The sequence below is a fragment of the Suncus etruscus genome, chromosome 16 (genome assembly GCF_024139225.1).
Source record: "Suncus etruscus isolate mSunEtr1 chromosome 16, mSunEtr1.pri.cur, whole genome shotgun sequence".
Taxonomy (NCBI): Eukaryota; Metazoa; Chordata; class Mammalia; order Eulipotyphla; family Soricidae; genus Suncus; species Suncus etruscus.
The window spans coordinates 36,048,485-36,068,579 of NC_064863.1; the positions used below are offsets into that span (position 1 = coordinate 36,048,485).

Consider the following 20,095-nt stretch of genomic DNA (forward strand, 5'->3'; position numbering starts at 1 on the left):
AGAGTGAGGACCAAAGTGATAGTACAGGGGTAGAGGTGCATGTGATTCATTTGATCTGACTATTTCTGGAGGTGCCCAGGTAATCCTCAGCATTGCAAGGTTCAGGTATCACACCATCCTTGAGCCCTGGCACTGAACCCTCCGCATAGTTGACTAAGAATTTCCAGATGGACCCCCAAGTTTTTGTTTTGTTTTGTTTGGGCCATACCCAGCAGTGCTCTGGCTTACTCTTGGTAAGCCCCGGGGGGACCATATGGATGCTGGGGATCTAGCCCTGGTGGGCTGTATGCAAAGCAAGTGCTCTACCCTCTATGCTATCACTTTGTCCCCTTTCCCTTCCTCCCCCAGGCTGACTTTCTGAGCAAGCTATAGTAACTGTCTTCTCTAATTCGGAGAATAATAGAAATGTATATTTTTGTTTTGTTTTGATTTTGCACCACAGCTCGTGTTGGATGCTCAGGATTTATTCCTGGCTTTGCTCTTAGTGCTTGGGGGACCATGTGGGATGTCAGGGATTGAACCTGGTTAGCTGCATGCAAGGAAAACACTCTACTTGCTGTACTGTCACTCCCGCCCCCAAACATGGTTTTTAAATAATAAATTAATTCTTTCTATTTTGACTTTCTAATCTGCTAATATTACTATGTTCTTTGATTCCGTCACCCTTCTGTTTAAGTAATAGGAGCAATGACATTTATAGAAGATGTTTTTGGCAGGCTGACATTCCATGTTAATGTTAATGGTATATATCGGGTGGCGAACAGGAATTTTACCCTCACTCAAAATGGCAAAATGCAATATGTGCTTAATAGATTATTGTTAAAATTAATGTTTTTGTGTGAGTGTTTGTCTGTTTTGGCAGGTCACTGCGTGGTGTGGCTCTCTGACTCTCACAGTTTAAAATTTTGGCTCTTTGTGTCGAACTTGTTCGCCACCCCTGGTATATATTGTTTATATGATATATATTATTTTGGAAGTGCTGGTGAAAAAAACCCAGGGATATAGGCACAAATCATGTGCTCTACTACTGAGCTACATTCCTAGGGTCCTCTCCAGAGATCAACTTTTCATATAATAAAAATCACTGTAAAAAAAGACCAGCAGACTAACTGTGAATAAGTTCCTCATTCCTCATGGTATTTTTGTGAGAGGATCATTCAGCAAAGAAGTGACCAGAATAGAGGTTGGTGGTGGTGTAGTGCTGAATGAGAAAATGTTTCTAGGTGGTACAATAGAAGCAAGCTGAGTGAGGGCTTGAGAGCAACCAGCATTCCATTAGACCTATTGGTTCAGGATTCTTGCTTTTTTGAGGAAGTGATGAGTGAGTGAAGACTGAAAGTGGGACAGGTGAATTTCTGGGATCAAGACCCTAAAGACCAGACCTAAATAATCTAGCTGTGGCTGCAGGAGAGTGAGGTGGCAGCACCTTTCAGACCAAAAAAAAAAAAAGAATTTCAGGACCACATCTGGCACTAGGTAAATTCTTCATATATTAGATAGCGTTTATACTTTCCGTGTGTAAATATTACAGAGAATTAAAGTAGTAGAAACATGTGCCAAAATGCAGTGCAGAAACTTTCAGTGTCTTCTAGTTAATACACTTAACAAGAATTTCCTCTTGTTTAGTTTGTTATTGTTTTCATTTTGTTGTTGTTGTTGTTGTTTTTGGATCACACACAGATACTTTGGTTACTCCTGGAGGTTCGGGGGGGAGGGGTTCATATTGGATGTGAGGGATCAAACCTGAGTCAGCTGTGTGCAAGGCCCTACTTGATGTACTATTGTTCAAGCCCCTTTCTCGTTCTATTCTGCAGAAGAGTCACAGGAACTGTTCTGTGACAGCGGCCTCGTCTAAGTCACACTTGCTTGCTTGATGATTAATTGTAAAAAGGATTTTCCTATATGTTTTATTTAACTGAAAGCATAAAAGCAAACAGGAGATAGTGTAATAATATTAAAAGTTATTTAGTAGTGGATTTTAGGTTTTGAAAAAAAATTTTTTTGTTTTGTTTTTGTTTTTGGGCCTCACCCATTGATGCTCAGGGGTTACTCCTGGCTATGCGCTCAGAAATTGCTCCTGGCTTGGGGAACCCTATGGGACTCCCGGGGAAAGAACCATGGTCCGTCCTAGGTCAGCACATGCAAGGCAAATGCCCTACTACTGTGCTATTGCTCCAGTCCCTGAAACATCTTTTTTTAAATACAGAAAAGCATCAGGTATAAAGTAAAAATTACATATGATCCAAATATTTCACCAGTTACATTTTAAGGTAAATGAAATATATTCTGAAATCATACTGTAGTTTATCTCTTGCTTCTTTCCCTCTGCAATATTATGACATTAGTGTTTTTCAGTGTTCTTGCAAGATTTCTTTTGGGCTTTTTTTTTGGGGGGGGTACCACACCTGATACTGCCTTGAGATTACTCTTGCTTCTGTGATTGGGGGTTGCTCTCCGCTATGTTTAGGCCACGTGATGCCAATGTCCTCTTGAAAAACATGTGGTCTAGCTCTTTGAACAATCTCCCAACCCCTTTTGTGTCTTTTTCTTTCTTTCTTTCTTTCTACTTTCTTTCTTTCTTTCTTTTCTTTCTTTCTTTCTTTCTTTCTTTCTTTCTTTCTTTCTTTCTTTCTTCTTTCTTTCTTTCTTTCTTTCTTTCTTTCTTTCTTTCTTTCTTTCTTTCTTTCTTTCTTTCTTTTCTTTCTTTCTTTCTTTTCTTTCTCTCTTTCTTTCTCTCTCTTCTCTTCTCTCTCTCTCTCTCTCTCTCCTCCCTCCCTCCCTCCCTCCCTCCCTCCCTCCCTCCCTCCCTCCCTCCCTCCCTCCCTCCCTCCCTCCCTCCCTCCCCTCCCTCCCTCCCTTCTTTCTTTCTTTCTTTCTTTCTTCTTTCTTTCTTTCTTTCTTTCTTTCTTTCTTTCTCTCTTTCTTTCTTTCTTTCTTTCTTTCTTTCTTTCTTTCTTTCTTTCTTTCTTTCTTTTTTTGGTTTTTGTGTCACATCCGGTGGTGCTCAGGAGTTATTCCTGGCTCTGAGCTCAGAAATAGCTCCTGGCAGGCTGGGGGGACCATATGGGATGCCAGGATTCGAACCATTGCCTGCCCTGGATCAGCTTCAGGCAAGGCAAATGCCCTGCCTCTGTCTCTCCGGACCCTCTTTGTGTCTTAAATTTACACTTAACAATAAGTATACTCACCACAGAGTTGTGAGTACAGTTAGAGAAATAACTACACTGAGAGCTATCATAACAATGTTAGTGAGGGAGGGATGTAGAAAGCCTATCTCAAATACAGATGGGGGGTAGGGGAGGACAGAGATGGGGTCATTGATGATGGGAAGGTTGCACTTATGAAAGGGGGTGTTCTTTTTATGACTGAAACCCAACTACAATTATGTTTGTAATCACGGTATTTAAAGAAAGATATTATAAAAAAAAGATATTAAAAAAAATATGATATTATGGATTTTTTTCATATACCAATTTTTGGGTCGCATCTACCATTGCTCAGGGCTTATTCCCAGCTGCTGTCAAGGATCACTCCTGGTGGGACTTGGGACCTTATGGGATGCTAATGAGCAAATCAGAGTCATCAGTGTGCTGTGCATGACAAGCATACTTTTCACTCTCTGTCACCCCAGCCCCCTATATGCCAGCGCTTTTTTATGAGAAAAATTAGATATAAAATAAAAGTGAAAGTAAAATTATATAACATATCTGAAACTACTGAGATAAGTTTTTAAAAAACAGTCTTAGGTGGAAAGTTGGACTTTGATCCTGAGATTTGAATTAAGACAAAGTAATCTTTTTGTTTGTGATGTAAAAGCTACATAGCTGACTAAATTGTAGTTTGCTTGGATGAAAAGGAGTTTCGTGTTTGTTATTCTGATAGACAGCTGAGCTTTGTCCAAAGGCAAAGGCAGTGGTAGTTTAGAATCTAGTGATGCTTGTCACTGCTAGGCGAAAAACCTGATGAAAGAGAGGATGACAGATGGCGCTGGTAGCATAGTCCTGAGCTAAAGAGGCAATAAGGGTAAAATAAAAGCAGGGAAGGTTAACTTTCATGAGACTGGTGAGTCCCAGTAGCTCAGCAGCATCTGAGGCAACAGTCCATCTGAATGCAGCAATGAGTTCCAGTGGTTGGCCCTGTGGACCTCTGGGTGTCACATTAAAGACTAATCTTTCCTGGGAAGCTCATTCTAGAAGTCACCTTGAAGAAAGTGCAATAATGTTATGTAATTTTTTCCCCACTATCTGCCTTTTAAAATTTGGTAATTTATTCACCAAATGATTGTTTCTACTGCTTTGTGTCATGTGATCTATATTTTTTAAAGTGAAACCAAGTGTCTGTATATATTATTAGAATATAAATTATTAAGGCGAGTAATGTATTCGGCAGATTTTGGTGTAATTTTTGGCCTTGAATTGATGTCACATGTGCACTTTTAAGATTACTGAAGTTAAAAATTAAGATTTTTTTTTTTTTAAACCAGCTGAGGACACTGTCAGATGGCTAGGATAGTGTCAAAAGGCAGGAGTAAATTTGAAGAGACCCCTGCTGGCCCAAACTGGGACTGTTTGAGCATTAGCAAGATAATGACTAGAATGGATTGAACTACATTAAATAAAGTTTAAATTTATGAAATTATACTGATATACACACTTTAATATTATTGATTCATTTCTGTTATTTTGAGAAACTGGTAAGAGTGTATAAAGTGTAAAGGATGTGAACTATACTGCTGGATAGTCAAATACATGAAAGTTATTTTGTTTGTTGGTTTGTTTTGGGTCACACCTGGCATCGATCCGGGTTACTCCTTACTGATCTCAGAAATTGCTCCTGGCAGGCTCAAGAAGCCAGATGGATGCTAGGGATTGAACCTGAGTCTGTCTCAGGTTAGTTGTGTGCAAGGCAAACACCCTACCTCTGTGCTATCACTCCAGCCCCCATGAGAGAATTTTTGTGTTTGTTTTATTTTGGGGGGCCACATCTGGTGGCGCACAGGGTTACTCCTGGCTCTGCACTCAGAAATCGCTCCTGGCTCAGGGGACCATATGGGAAGTCTGGGATGGAACCTGCTTCCATCCTGGGTCAGCCATATGCAAGGCAAACTTCCTATTGCTGTGCTACCACTCAGCTCCTTGAGAGAATTTTTTTTAATTCTGGTATTTAAACTAATAAATAAGGAAATGATTAAATTAGAATATTACCACCTAAAGAATGAATGATACCTACAAACATTATCACAAATAGACAAAAAAATGTGAGTCCTGATGAAAGAATTCACCCAAACTTAACAGTTAGTGTTGCCCTAATCAAACGACTTTGAGGGGCCAGAGATTACTCAGTGAGCTGGAGTGCTTGCTTTACATGCAGAAGGTCTGTATTATCCCCAGCACCTCATAGTCCTTCAGGTACCACCAAGAGTGATTCATATATATTACCAGGTATGGCCCCAAAACATCAATACAAAATAAGAACATAAGCTTGAATAAAACCACTCTAAGTTTAAATTTATAGAAAATATAAAACAGCATAAGCAAAGCTATTTGAATTTACTTAGCTATATTCTGGGAAACTGCTAGAGACAAAAATCTAGGACAAACACTTTGGTTTCTTGATATAAAAATTGCACTATATAAAACGTGTAGCTTAAAAGAGACTGCAATCAGTTGCATACTTTAATATGTAATGAATGGAATTATTATTTTTTGGGGGGTTGGGTCACACCTGGCAGCACTCAGGGGATACTCTTGGCTCTACGCAGGCTTGGGGGACCATATGGGATGCTGAGATTTGAACCACCGTCCTTCTGCATGCAAGGCAAATGCCCTACTTCCATGCTATCTCTCTGGCCCCATACTTTTTTTTTTGAATGGAATTATTTTGTATGAGATTTGCACTACATTAATATTCAGTGCCTGACACTGGATAAGACAGAAGGTAAGGTAAGGTTCTTGCCTTGCAAGTGGCTGATCCTGATTTGATCCCTGCCACTACATATGGTCCCCTAAGCACAACTAAAAAACTATATGGCTAAAAGTAGAGCCAGATGTGGGTGGAGAGATAAAGTGATTACTGTGTAAAAATTATTACTATTTTTGGTTTTGGGGTCATATATGGTGGTGCTCCTGGCTGTGCACTCAGAAATTATCTCCTGATTGACTCGGGGGACCATAGGATACCAACAAAGGTACCTAATGATAGTACCTGCATTACTCTGGCCCCAATATATAAACATTTATAATGGAAGTGAGGAGATACCAGTGCATGAAGGGATGAAGCAGATTTGGGTATGAGTTGGTAATTGTTGGAGGTTAGTATTTAAATGAAAGTAGACATGTGTAAAAAAGATGTTGGGAGCATAGTTTCTTTTTAGATAATAATCACAAAACAATATGGACATGTCCAAATGTCAGTGGCCCTGGTAAAGATGCTTTCCTGATGGGCAGGAGCCATATCACAGCAGGTAGGGCACTTGCCTTCCACATGACCATCCTTGTTTCTATCCCTGGCATCCCATATGGCCCCCCGAGTCTGCCAGGAGTCATTCCTGAGTGCAGAACCAGATGTAACCACAGAACACTGCCATGTGTGGCACACAAACAACAACAATAAAGAAGATGCTTTCCTGGAGAATGGGGTTCTTTGGAGAGTCTGACTTGAGTTTCGTTAATTAATTTTGTTAGTAGGCCGAACATGTTTGGATGTGGAAATATTTGCTTTACAAAATAAGGTTGTTTACAAAAATTAAGATTGTATTTACCTTAAGAAATGAAGGCAGGGGCCGGAGCAGTGGCACAGTGGTAGGTAAGGCGTCTGCCTTGCCCACGCTAACCTAGGACGGACCTTGGTTCTATCCCCAGGGTCCCATGTGGTCCCCCAAGCCAGGAGTGATTTCTGAGCGCATAGCCAGGAGTAACCCCTGAGCATCACCAGGTGTGGCCCAATCCCCCCCCCCCAAATGAAGGCAGGTAAGGTAGAAAACCAAAAACATAATTATTTACCCAATACTTAGCTGTGTTTTTCCTGCATGTACTTCAGATTAATTATTTTCAGAATTCACAGTATCTTAATGAGGTGCTGGGGATCAAACTCTAGTCAGCTGCATAAGAAGCAAGCACCCTGCTCACTTTACTATCTCTCCAGCCCCCAAAGTTTCAGTTTTTAAATGGTTAACTTAACCTCTTAAAATAGCTTACTATTTCTAATGACACAATTTTATTATTTTACATAGAATTTTATTTCACCTGGTGCTTTGAGGTGGGGGAGACACACTCTAGCAGTGTTCAGGGAACCCTCGGGCACTAAGAACCTAACCTGGGCCTCCCATATGCATAGTATGGCTCTGGTCTATTGAGCGATTAACTTTCAGGGTCAAATTTCACCAAATTTTAGGGAAAATACGAATTATATTCAGACAAGGTTTTCCAGTTCCAAGAACTAATAGTACAGTGGTAGGGCTTTTGCTTTACATGTAGCTGACCTGAGTTCTTTTTGTGTCCCTTATTTATTTATTTATTTATTTATTTATTTATTTATTTATTTATTTATTTATTTATTTATTTATTTTTGGTTTTTGGTTTTTGGACCACACCTGATGACACTCAGGGGTTACTCCTGGCCATATGCTCAGAAATCGCTCCTGGCTTGGGGGACCATATGGGATGCTGGGGGATGAAACAGCGGTCTGCAGTCCGTCAAGGCAGACACCCTACTGCTTGTGCCACCACTCCTGCCCCTATTCCTGTCCCTTATGGTTCTCCAACCTTCAGGAACTTTAGCACCCCTGCGCTGGTCTCAAACAAAACAACAGTAACAAACTGAGAGCTCATGTGATCTGAGACTGTCTGACTTTTCTACCTCTCCAGTGCAACTATAGACTATATTTCCTTCTGTATTTCAGCACTCCAACTCCCACACTCAGTCCAGATGCAGCAGCTGAAGTGCTTCATTATTAGTCTTCTATTCTTCCCTCAATTAAAATTCCTGTATACTGAAGAATTGCACCAAATGTTGATCTAATTATCTGATTAAAAAAACAGACAGTATGAGTGACTGATTAATATAATCATTTATTGATTATGAAATGAAGGAGGAATAAGTCTCTAGCTAGCATAAGGGGGATGGATAATTTTGAGCAGGAAATCTTCCTGACCCTCACATTCAGTTTTCCATTCTGAAAAGCACACTAGAGCAGGCCAACAGATTTAACCCTATTTAAATAATTTAAATATTTAACCAGATATCACCAATGTACAAAGAAGAATTGCTGAATATAGATATTATATTTGATTATATATCTTAAATTTTATATATAAATAAGTTTATGAAGTAGAGAATACAGGTTATTTTGTTTACCTTGAAGCCAGTAAACACCTGTTCCATTGAGTTGAGAAACCTTTTTTTTTTTTTTTTTTTGGTTTTTCGGGCCAAACCCGTTTAATGCTCAGGGGTTACTCCTGGCTAAGCGCTCAGAAATTGCCCCTGGCTTGGGGGGGACATATGGGATGCCGGGGATCGAACCGCGGTCCTTCCTTGGCTAGCGCTTGTAAGGCAGACACCTTACCTCTAGCGCCACCTTGCCTGCGAGTTGAGAAACTTAATATGATGCATTTGGGTTTCTAATAGTATGACAAGTTGTACTGTTATTTTTTGTTTTATCTGTTAATTCATGGTAAAATTACTCTTCAGTCTTAATTATGTTTTATTGGGTATAGAATCTTTATTGTTTGCCTTTTGTTTTGCTTTAGAACGGCGGAATATAGTGATGTTTGGAAGCTTTTCAAATACGGTTCCCTATAGTCACCCGTACATCTGGGCACTGAATCAAGTCAAGTTGTACTCTACAAATGATCACAAAGGACAGGGATCACAGAGTCACAAAGAGGGAAAATTACCATCCCTTGATAAAGCAGGTGTGTATAAATCTCTTAATATATCTTTTATTTTTTACCTGTAATCTCCAATCCTTTGCATAAACCCATTTGTTTCTAGAATGCTTTGATGAAATTTACCTATAAAACTCTGGACTAGTGTTTTCTTTGCTGAGCTATTTCAACTGTTGAATTAATTAAAATTTTTTCTATTTATTTTTAACTCAGTTTTGGGAATTTTTTTTCTCTCCCAGCAAAGTACCCAATTACACTAGGTTGAAAAAAATTTTGGAATAAAGTTTTTGATGCTCTCTTTATATTCTTTTTTTTTTTTTGGTTTTTGGGCCAAACCCAGCGGTGCTCAGGGGTTACTCCTGGCTGTCTGCTCAGAAATAGCTCCTGGCAGGCACGGGGGACCATATGGGACACCGGGATTCGAACCAACCACCTTTGTTCCTGGATCAGCTGTTTGCAAGGCAAACGCCGCTGTGCTATCTCTCCGGGCCCTCTCTTTATATTCTTGTGTAGTTATAACATGTTTTTATTCTTTTGTTGTTTTTTTTGTTTGTTTGTTTGTTTTTCAGCCACACTCGGCAGCACTTGAAGGTAACTCCTGGCTCTGTGCTCAGGGGTCCTGGTGCTTGGGGGACCACATGGAATACCAGGGAATGAATCCAGTTTGGCCAAATTCAGGGCAAATGTCCTACCCGCTGTGCTGTCGCTCTGGCCCCATATTTTTTTTTTTTTTTTGGTTTTTGGGCCACACCCGGCGGTGCTCAGGGGTTACTCCTGGCTGGCTGCTCAGAAATAGCTCCTGGCAGGCTCAGGGGACCATATGGGACATCGGGATTCGAACCAACTACCTTTGGTCCTGGATCGGCTGCTTGCAAGGCAAACGCCACTGTGCTATCTCCGGGCCCATATTTTTAATTCTTAATGCTGTTTATCTTGTTTTTCTTACTAATCTCATTAGTTGTGTTTATTGTATTATCTTTTTTAGGGCCTTGCCTGACAACAATCAGGTTACTTCTGGCTCTGCGCTCAGAAATTACTCCTGAGGGCCAGAGCAATAGCACAGGGGTAGGGTGTTTGCTTTGAACACCACAGACCTGGGGCAGACCCAGGTTCGATCTTGGCAATCCCATATGGTCCCCTGAGCCTCCTAGGAGCAATTTCTGAGCACAGAGTAATCCCTGGTATAGGGCCATTGGTGTGGCCCCCCTTCCCAAAAAAAAGAGAGAGAAAAAAGAAATTACTCCTGGCAGGCTCAGGGTGCCATATGGGATGTCAAGAATCGACCCCAAGTCAGCCACGTGCAAGACAAATTCCTACCTGCTGTGCTATCGCTCCGGTCCTATTTTATTATTATCTTTTTAAGTTATACTTTTTTTCTTTAGTTCATTATATCTGTTACTGACTTATACCCCACCCATTGGTGTTAATGACCACACCCTGCTGGGCTTGTGATGTCACTGCACAGGTGTTGGCAGTTTCCTAGGAAACTTGGTTCCTGGGTTCTATAAGGTTCCTCTTGCTTTGGGCCTGGGCACTGGTGCTTTCTGTGGGTGGGAATCATCCACCTGGGTGAGCTCGTACTTCGTGGAGATTCAGTCTTCCCAACATCTTGATTTTTCTCAAGTTCATTAAGAGGTTTGTTGCAAAAGCTATCTTAAATAATTGTGGGGCTGGCTAGGCAAGTTTAAAATCTGTAGGCAGACTGGAAAGTCTCAGGCATAGGGTGAAGCTACTGTCACAGGTGGAAGTTCTTCCAAGTATAAAAAATTTATGCTTTTTTAATGTGTTGATGCTGGCATGTACCATGGTGATTCAAACTACTTGACAGTTGTTTTAATCACCACATGTCAGTTTGTTAAATCTTTATGTTGTATGTTTTTTGTTTAATAATTTCTTATGATTGGGTCCGAAGAGATAGTACAGCGGCGTTTGCCTTGCAAGTAGCCAATCCAGGACCAAAGGTGGTTGGTTCGAATCCTGGTGTCCCATATGGTCCCCTGTGCCTGCCCCTGTGCCAGCTATTTCTGAGCATAGAGCGAGGAGTAACCCCTGAGCATCGCCGGGTGTGGCCAAAAAACCAAAAAAAAAAAAATTAATTTCTTATGATTAAGGGGCAAGTGGATGAGAAACAGCAGTATTGTGGGAATAGAAAACCTAAGGAGAGTAGAATATTGTAAAAGTGTGCTTGAGGGAAAAAAGCGTTTCAAGTCTTTATTTTCTTTTATTGGCTGTACTTCCATGGCAGTCGATAGATTCCTTATATATCTGTTTTATGATATTTTTTTTATTCTTTTCCCTGAGTCCCATTCTTTTGTTAGTCTTACTGTGCAGTTTGAGCCATTCTGTTTTTTTTTTTTTCCATGTTGTGATGGAGAACTACTGGAGTAAATTTTGAAAGTTTGATGTTAGAGGATAAAAGAATAGAGAGATAGTGAGTCCTTAAGTTCCAGAGATAAACATTTTATTAGACCATAGAGTGGGGGAAGAAACAGGTAATAAAGTAATGCAATTAAGAGTAAAATCTGTGGGGCCCGCAGAGGTAGCACAGTGGTGTTTGCCTTGCAAGCAGCCGATCCAGGACCAAAGGTGATTGGTTCGAATCCCGGTGTCCCATATGGTCTCCCGGGCCTGCCAGAAGCTATTTCTGAGCAGACAGCCAGGAGTAACCCCTGAGCAATGCCGGGTGTGGCCCAAAAAAACCAAACCAAAACAAAACAAAACAAAAAAAGAGTAAAATCTGTTATAATGCTTTTTTGTGGTGAACATAGACTCAAGCAAAAATATTTAGTGATGATTCTGTTCTCTAAATGCTTGAAATGAAAACCGACTAATTTTTCTTTCTGCTGACCAGAATAAAAATACTAGTTTATTTTCTTATATTAGAAATACATTATTAATGATTTTATTTTGGGTTCATCTTTTTAGCATTTGTTAGACCATATTAGACCTTCTTAGCCATTAGATAGACAGCAAGCAATTGCTTGATTGAAACATAATTTGTTTATTTAAGAGTTTAGATCATTTTTGAATAATTCATCATGATAAAGTCAGGAATTAGCTCATTAAGAATCATAGACTTATTAAAGAATCCTTAAGTTCTTGAGGAGCATTCAGATGTTTTAAATTTTTATAAAAGTAGTTTTCATTTTGCTAATGACAGCAGATGTGTTTGGCAAGCAGCCAGAGCATGAGCTTGAAACAAGATGTTTCAAGGTAGTCATGGAGAGAATATCTGGTTCCTTACTAGAATCATAAAGATTCTACTCCAGTGAGACCATGTGAGTTTAATTAAGTTGGTGGCTTGCAAAATGAATATTCAGACCTGTGCTTGAGTCAATTATAAGCATTTCTGTTCTCTGATTCTTACATTGTATAATTAGTAACACCTAGGCATTTTGTGGTGAAAGAATATCCAGAAATAATCTTTCCTGGAGCTACTCATTTTATGTGATTTGGTTGAATGGCTTTGATCACTGTAGAGAGGAGGGCTGTCTCTGAAATATAGGGCAGATTTTGGTGGTTCAGACATTGCGTGAATGTTGAAGACTGAGTATTTCATTGTGCTATTACTCCCCTTCACTTTTACCTGCCCTTTTCTCTGTTCCCCAGAGAAAAGTTTAAGAAATTGATACAAGAATCTTTAAAGGTGCTTTAGAATTTGCTTACTGCCAGGCTAGACAAGAAATAAAATCACAATGGTTATTTAATTATTCCATTTTTATTGTGAAAAATGTTATGAATGAAATAGAATAGTTTTGTATTCTTTTAGTAATATGAGAAAAACTTTAAAATTAGGTGACTAGTAAATCTTGTCTGAACTGTAAGCACAGTTTAGTCATTAAAATGAAACCACCTATTTGCTGTGGTTTAGAAATTGGATTGAGGGACCGGAATTTCAATGTGGCAGTTTGAGATCTGAGGACAGAAGGATCAGATTGGATTTTGTGTAAAACTAGAACATGAGAAGAGTCAATAGATTTGCTCTATTTTAATGGTATTGCAAATTCTGACATCTAGAGGTACATGATAATGTCTAATGGATACCTTAAACTTTCATAATGTTATGTCAGTTTATCCATAATTTTTTTAAATACAGGAAGAACTTGAATACTAAGAAAGTTAGCAAAGTCATTAAGCAAATATGAATGATCTCCAGATGTTAATAAAATAGTAGCCTCAATTTCAGATTACAAATGTTTCATATTTTCCGGAAAGCAAACGACTCACATGCTTTGAAAAAGAAAGGCAGAAATAAAATCAGAAACTAATTTGAAATCTTAGAAGTGAAATATAGTTACTGAGATAAAAATTTACTTTTGTCTTGTTTTTCCAAAAACCAAGTTTAAAAAGAAAAAAGAAGATAAATGAAAATCAGTTAAGGGTTACTCCTGGAGATTCTCATTGAGATGGTGTGACCTAATGGTTCTTTGAGTGCAGACCCAGCGTGGCCCTGGTCCTCGGGCTCTGTGGTGCTGTGAGTAGCTAGGGCTGATCCTGGACATGGGACATGGAATGCCAGAGATCAAACTCAGGATCTCAGGATATGCAAGGGTATAGCTCCTTCCCTTAGAGCTGTCTCCCAGGCCTTAATTATTAACAGATTCTTAACTGTTTAATTATTGAGTAATATACTAAGAAAAATATTTTAAACGTATTTTTTATTTCAACGTATTTAAAAATATATAAAGTATATTAAAATATAGAAAAATTTATAAGATAAATGCATTTTGTAATCAACAGTTGGGAAAAAATTTTGGGGGAGAACCACACTTGGTAGTGCCGAGGACTTAATTTTTTCTAGCTATGCTCAGGGTTTATTCTTTTTTTTTTGTTTGTTTTTTTGGGCCACACCCGGTAACGCTCAGGGGTTACTCCTGGCTATGAGCTCAGAAGTCGCTCCTGGCTTGGGGGACCATATGGGACGCCGAGGACCAAACCACTGTCCGTCCTAGGCTAGCGCTGGCAAGGCAAGACACCTTACCTCTAGCGCCACCGCGCCTGGCCCCGAGGGATTATTCTTGATGATTTTCAGGTCACCGTGGTTTGAGGGTTTGAACTGGTATTAGCTTCATCAAGGCAAGCACCTTAAACCCTATTCTATCTACTTCTTTGATTCTTTGACTCTTGTACTTGGGAATTAACATCCATTCTAAGAAGCTTTATTCTTGGTCATAGTTTCCTTCTTACATTTCTCTTTACCTTATATATATATGTGATTATCTTGAATTTTGTGTTTTGTTCTCATGATTAAAGGTGGAAAAAACAATTAGACATAGATATTTGTATAAATCTGTTTAGATTGTTGTGCTTTATTATAATAGCTTATTGTCTGTTTTTTTGTGATATACTTTTTTCATTAACTTTTGCTAGTAAGATTTATTCTAATGGTATATGTGTCTAGTTTATTAATTTTCATGGAGATAATTGTGGCGTAGATCTTTTAATGGCTGTTGTTGTGATTTAAAAGAACTGATTCATGTAAAGTGCTTAAGAATATCACTTGCATAAGGACTGAAAGAAGCCACTATTAAGTTTCTTATTATTCACTGCTATATGAAATGTCTAAATATTACTGGATATTTATCTCACCTCTTATGGGTATTTGATTTTTTAGTTTAAACAATAGATCAAATTGCTACTGTGAAATTCATATACCTTTCTTCGTGTGCTTGTGCAAATTTGGGTAAACCAAGTATATCAATCTGGAAGTAGATTGCCATGTCATAAATATTGCTTGTATTCAACTTCTAACTGGTTTACCAAAGTAATTTTTTCATTTTTCCCCCGATCGTTGTAAATTATATCCTGTGGTTTCATTTAGATTTTGTTTATAATGAGACTGTTATTATATTTGTTGGATATTTATATTTCTTCTCATAAGGAAGTTTTTTTCTAACCTGTTTTTCTAGTGTGTTGTCTGTCTGATTAATCTGGAGGAATTAAATTTTATTGTTACTTAGTAGATTCTATTTGAGGATTTCTCCCCCTTTTTTCTCTTCTCACCCTCTTTATTCTAATAAGATCTTTTGGTAAAAATATGTTCTGAACTTTAATGTGACAGAATTTTTCCTTATCTTTGTATCTGATTTAAGAACTATTTGGGTTTTTTTTTTTTTTTTGGCCTAGGGATATTGTTCAGTCATAGCCTTTGCATGTGGGAAGCCCTCAGTTTGATCCCCTGTCATGAAGGAAGGAAGGGAGGAAGGGAGGGAGGGAGAGAGGGAGGGAGGGAGGGGAGGAGAGAATGTAACATTTTTCTGTATTGTCATCTATGAGGTATGTAAACAATTAACTATTTAAGTCTTGGATTTACCTAGAATTGATTGTGTTATAAGGTAGCCTTCAATTTCTGTTTACTTTTATTTTTTGCCTTTTGTTTTGGGGGGAGTACTGTTTCAACAACCATTTCATAATTATTCTTTATTCATTATATAGTTTATCATAGTTTTTTGTTTGTTTCTGGGCCATACCTGGTAACACTCAGGGATTACTCCTGGCTCTGCACTCAGAAATCATTCCTGGTAGGCTTGGGGATCATATGGGATGCTGGAGATAGAACCTGGATCAGCCGCATGTAAGGCAAATGCCTTACGCACTGTATATTGTTCTGCCCCCAGTTTATCATAGTTTTAAGTAAATAAACAGTTTGTGTAGTTGTTTTCCCCCTTATTTTAGAGGGATCCATCTAAAGTTTTTCCATTGAATATCGTGTTTATTAAATATTTGTTTTACCCTTTAGGGAAATTTCTTTTTTTTTGGGGGGGTCACACCCAGCAGCACTCAGGGGTTACTCCTGGCTCAATGCTCAGAAATAGCTCCTGGCAGGCTCAGGGGACCATATGGGATGCTGGGATTCAAACCACCGACCTTCTGCATGCAGGGCAAACGCCTTCCCTCCATGCTATCTCTCCGGCCCTGAAATTCCTTTTTTATGTTACTTTTCTAGAAGTGTTTGAAAGTTACATAGATATGGAATTTTATTTTATAATTTGTCATGTAAAAATATTTTTGGAAGTTACATCCAAGGATGCAGTCCTAGCTCTCACTCAGGAATTACCCCTATGGTCGCTCAGGTAAACATAAGGAATACTGGGGATTGAACCTGGATTGAACCACATGCAAGGCAAATGCTCAACCTGATATACTGTGGCTCTGGCACAGTAATGGATTTTATAAAGTTCATTTTCTGTGACCTCTAGCTTTTCTTCTTTAATTGGTTAATGAAATTAATAGAGAAATTAATAGCTTTTCTGTTTTACTATTCATGCACTTATAGAATATTCTATGATAATGCTATTTAAATAAAAAAATGTTTTTAGTTTAGGTACTATGGTCGCAGTAGTGTCAATTTCTTTTTTTCCTTTGTTCTTTGGACCACTCTCAACGGTGCTCAGGGGTTACTCCTGGCTCTGTACTCAGGAATCACTCTTGGTAGTACTTAGGGGACCATATGGGATGCCAAGGATCTAACCTGGGTCAAAGCAAACTCCCTATCCTCTGTATCCTCCAGTCCCAAGAAATGTTAACATTTACAGCTTCATTGCTGTCAGCTGCTGTACCTTTACTACTACCAGTTTGTCCAAAGCTCTCTACCACTGACCTGTCACTTCTGTCACTCTTTCTTTTCCCCTTTCACTCCTTGCTTGGGAATTTTAGTTCTATAATCGTAACCCTAGGGTTTGTGATCATTTGATCTAGTCTATTGTATTTTTTTGTATATAAAACTGACAAGATCATCTGAAATTGTTCCTATTTCATTAGGTTATTTCACTTAATATGATGCTATGAGTAGCATCCTTTCAAGTTGCAGCAAATAGAATAATTTTATCTTTTCTTAAAATTGCATAAAACTTTTTAAATTCTTTTTAAAAGAATTCTACCAGAATTCTTTATTCGTTTTTCTGTCATTGGACATTTATATTTCCCTATCCTGACTACTATATTAGTGATGCAGGGAACCTAGATGTGCACATATCTTTTCAAATTAATGTTTCTATATTTTGGAAGTAGGTACTATGAAGTGAGATTATTGAGTCATATGGAAGCTCTATTCTTACTTTTGGGAAAAGTAGCTAGTGTTTTTCATAGTTTGAACAAGATGATATTCCCATGTACAGAAGTGAACGAAGGTTCATGTTCATATTGACACATTCCTGTCAGCGTGGTCTGTTTTCAGTTATGCATTTGCTATTCTCACTCATATGAGATGGATATGCTACCATTTATTCTTTGCTGGATTGCTAGCTGATAATTTTTAGATTTGTAGGAAAGTAAGGACTTAAAGTTAACATTTTAAAAATATACTTTACAGCAGAAGATATAGGTGAAGAACTCAAAGCTCCACTTTTGACAAAGGACCCTCTACAAGTAAGAGGTAAGCATGGTTACATTATCCTAATTTTTACACTTATATAAATATATTGAAGGACTAAGGGTATGGATCAGTGATAGAGCATATGCTTTGCAGGTATGATGCCTTGGATTCAGTCCTCAGCACTATACAGATACAGTCACAGACTCATTACGTGTGTGTGCCTATACATACATACATACATATATATATATATATACACATATATATGTTGTTTTTTGTTTTTGTTTTTGGGGGGCCAAACACAGTAGCACTCAAGTTACTTCTGCCTCAGAAATTACGACTGTGGCTGGAACAGTAGCATAGTGGGTAGGACATTTATTTACCTTATACGTGGCTGACCCAGCTTCAGCATCCCATATGGTCCCCTGAACCTGCCAGAGCGAGCCTAGAGTAACCCCTGAGCACCACCTTGTGTGGCCCTGAAACAGACAAAAACCCAGAAATTACCCTATCTGCTGTGCTATAGCTCTCCCTCTATTTTCTTTTTTTTTTTTTTAAGGGTTAAGTTTAAGTAAATTTCTACTGAATTACACCTTGCATTTTAATCACAAATTTTATAATAATTAATTTTTCAAAAGCCTCTACAAACAGTAAGTGGCAAATGAAAACAATAGCTTTGTCAATTTTAGAAAAGTATGATAAGAGAAAAAAAATACCGTCTTTCAGCTGCTGCTATTCAACAGCTATTCAGGCATTAAAATCCAGGCAGATTCTGGATGTTATTGTCTGTTTCCTAGGAGTTACAGAATGATGATGACTTCCTGTTTGTAGGTCTTTATCTGACTGGACACCCCCATCTCTAGAGCAACAAGTTCCATGGGGACTGGACATGCTGCTCTCTGTGGCTGATTAAATACTGAGGACTGTGGCTTTGGGGCCAGGCAAAGTTCCACTTACGGTTCAGTACCTATTTACCTGAGCTTGACAGGAGTAACTTCTGAGTGCAGAGTCAGGAGTAACCCATGACTGCAGCATGTGGCCCAAATATTGCCTCTGCCTTCCCTCAAAAGAGGAAAATTCTTGGGTCAGAGATAGTGTTGCAGGTAGACCACTTGAGATGAATTCAGCCTACCGGGTTCAATCTCCAGTACTATATAAGGTCTACCTAGTACCACAAGGAGCGATTCCTGACCTGTAGAGACGAAGTCCTATGCACAGCCAAATGCAACCCAAAATAAAAACAAAGAAGTTAAAAACTGAAAACTCTGTATGATTCAGCTATACCTGACATTTAACAAAGATAAAATTTATCTTAACATTTATCAAAGGATATGAGGTATTTGTACATCTATGTCCTAACAGCATTATGTGGTGCTTGGGATTGAACCCAGACAGACTGCATGCAAGGCACATGCCCTACCTACTGAAGTATCACTCAGTGCTCAGGGCTGACTCCTGCCTCTGCTCAGCAATACTTCTGGAGGGCTTGTGTGACAGTATAGGGTGCTAGGGATGAACCTGCATCAGCCACTTTGCGAGCCAGCACTCTACCTACTGTGTGTTTCTTCAGCCTTATTTTTAATTTTAAATTCTTTGGATTTTTTGTTTGTTTTTGTTTTGTTGAGCGATGACGCTCAGGGGTTACTCCTGGCTATGCACTCAGAAATTGTTCCTGGCTCAGGGGACCATATAGGAATTCCTGGATCAAAGTCAGGACCGTCTTGGGTCAGCTGCTTGTAAGGCGAATACCCTACCTCTGTGCTATCGCTCCAGCTCCTTAATTTTAAATTCTTTTGGTTTGGGGGCCAGTGTTGTTGTTTTATTTTGGGCCATTCCTAGCAATACTCAGGTTACTTCTGACTCTATACTCAGGAGTAACTCTTGGTAGTGCTTGGGGGACCATATAGTTCAGCTGTGTACAAGGCAGATGACCTGTATGCTGTACTATCTCTCTGACTCTTGGGGTCACTTTTAAAGTTTCAATTATTTTGGGACTATACCTGGTGGTACTTAGGGCTACTCTCAACTTGGTGCTTACAAATCAAGCCGGGCCTCCAGCATACAAAGAATGTGCTCCAACCCTTTAAGGTATCTTCCAGCCCCTAAATTAAGCAATTTAAATTGCTTTGAACAGTTTAGTCAGATCAGTAATAACCGTACAAGTAAGGCATCCACTAGGCATTTTGGTATCAGTTAATATATGAACTGTAGAATCAAAAGTTAAATGGCTACAAATGTAATTTCATCCTTTTCTGCACAGAGAATATTTTTTTCTGATATTATTCAGTGTGTGAGGAAAAATATCAGTATCTATGGAATTATCAGTCCTCAAAATATATTTATCCTCAGATGTGACTTTCATTGTCCATTCGTTTTTGGTTTTGCTTATTTTGTGCTTTTTGGATCTTACCTACAGTGTTTGGGGACCGCTTCCAGCAGTGCTCAGGGACCATGTGGTGCTGGGGATTAAACCCTGGGTTCTATCACGCAGTTCCTGCACTCCAGTCATCTTCCTGGCCATCATTGGACATATTTTCTATGTTCTTTATTTTAGTCAAAGCAGTCCTTAAGAAGAGGGAATATGGACCAAAGTACACTAAGAATAATTTCATCACTGGAGTCAGAGCAATCAATGAGTTCTGTCTTAAATCCAGGTAATGACTGTATCTGAACAACCACTTATTTCTTAGAGTGTTACCTGCTACCATTCATGTAAAAACTTGCCCATGGTTCTTTCCGAGCCTGAAGAAATAGTTTATTCAGTTAAATAATTGTTAAATTGTTAGCTTAGAAAACTGAATTTGGCTGCAACATGGAGAGTTCTAACCTTTCTGGGCCTTTAAATGATAAAAGACAAGTTCTTCAAAACCTCTTTTTACATAGGAGTTTGCTTTGT

The 20,095-nt window shown here is 38.8% G+C and overlaps 1 protein-coding gene across 1 annotated transcript in view; it reads left to right on the plus strand.

The window, feature by feature from the left end:
- Positions 1-6,958: 6,958 nt before the first annotated feature.
- Positions 6,959-20,095, plus strand: part of SLC30A9 (solute carrier family 30 member 9) — a 56,313-nt gene continuing 43,176 nt past the window's right edge. The window contains exons 1-4 of the mRNA XM_049789825.1: positions 6,959-6,968; positions 8,748-8,912; positions 17,197-17,259; positions 19,754-19,853. Of these exons, the coding sequence (XP_049645782.1) occupies positions 6,959-6,968; positions 8,748-8,912; positions 17,197-17,259; positions 19,754-19,853 (338 nt within the window). The remainder of the gene's footprint in view (positions 6,969-8,747; positions 8,913-17,196; positions 17,260-19,753; positions 19,854-20,095) is intronic.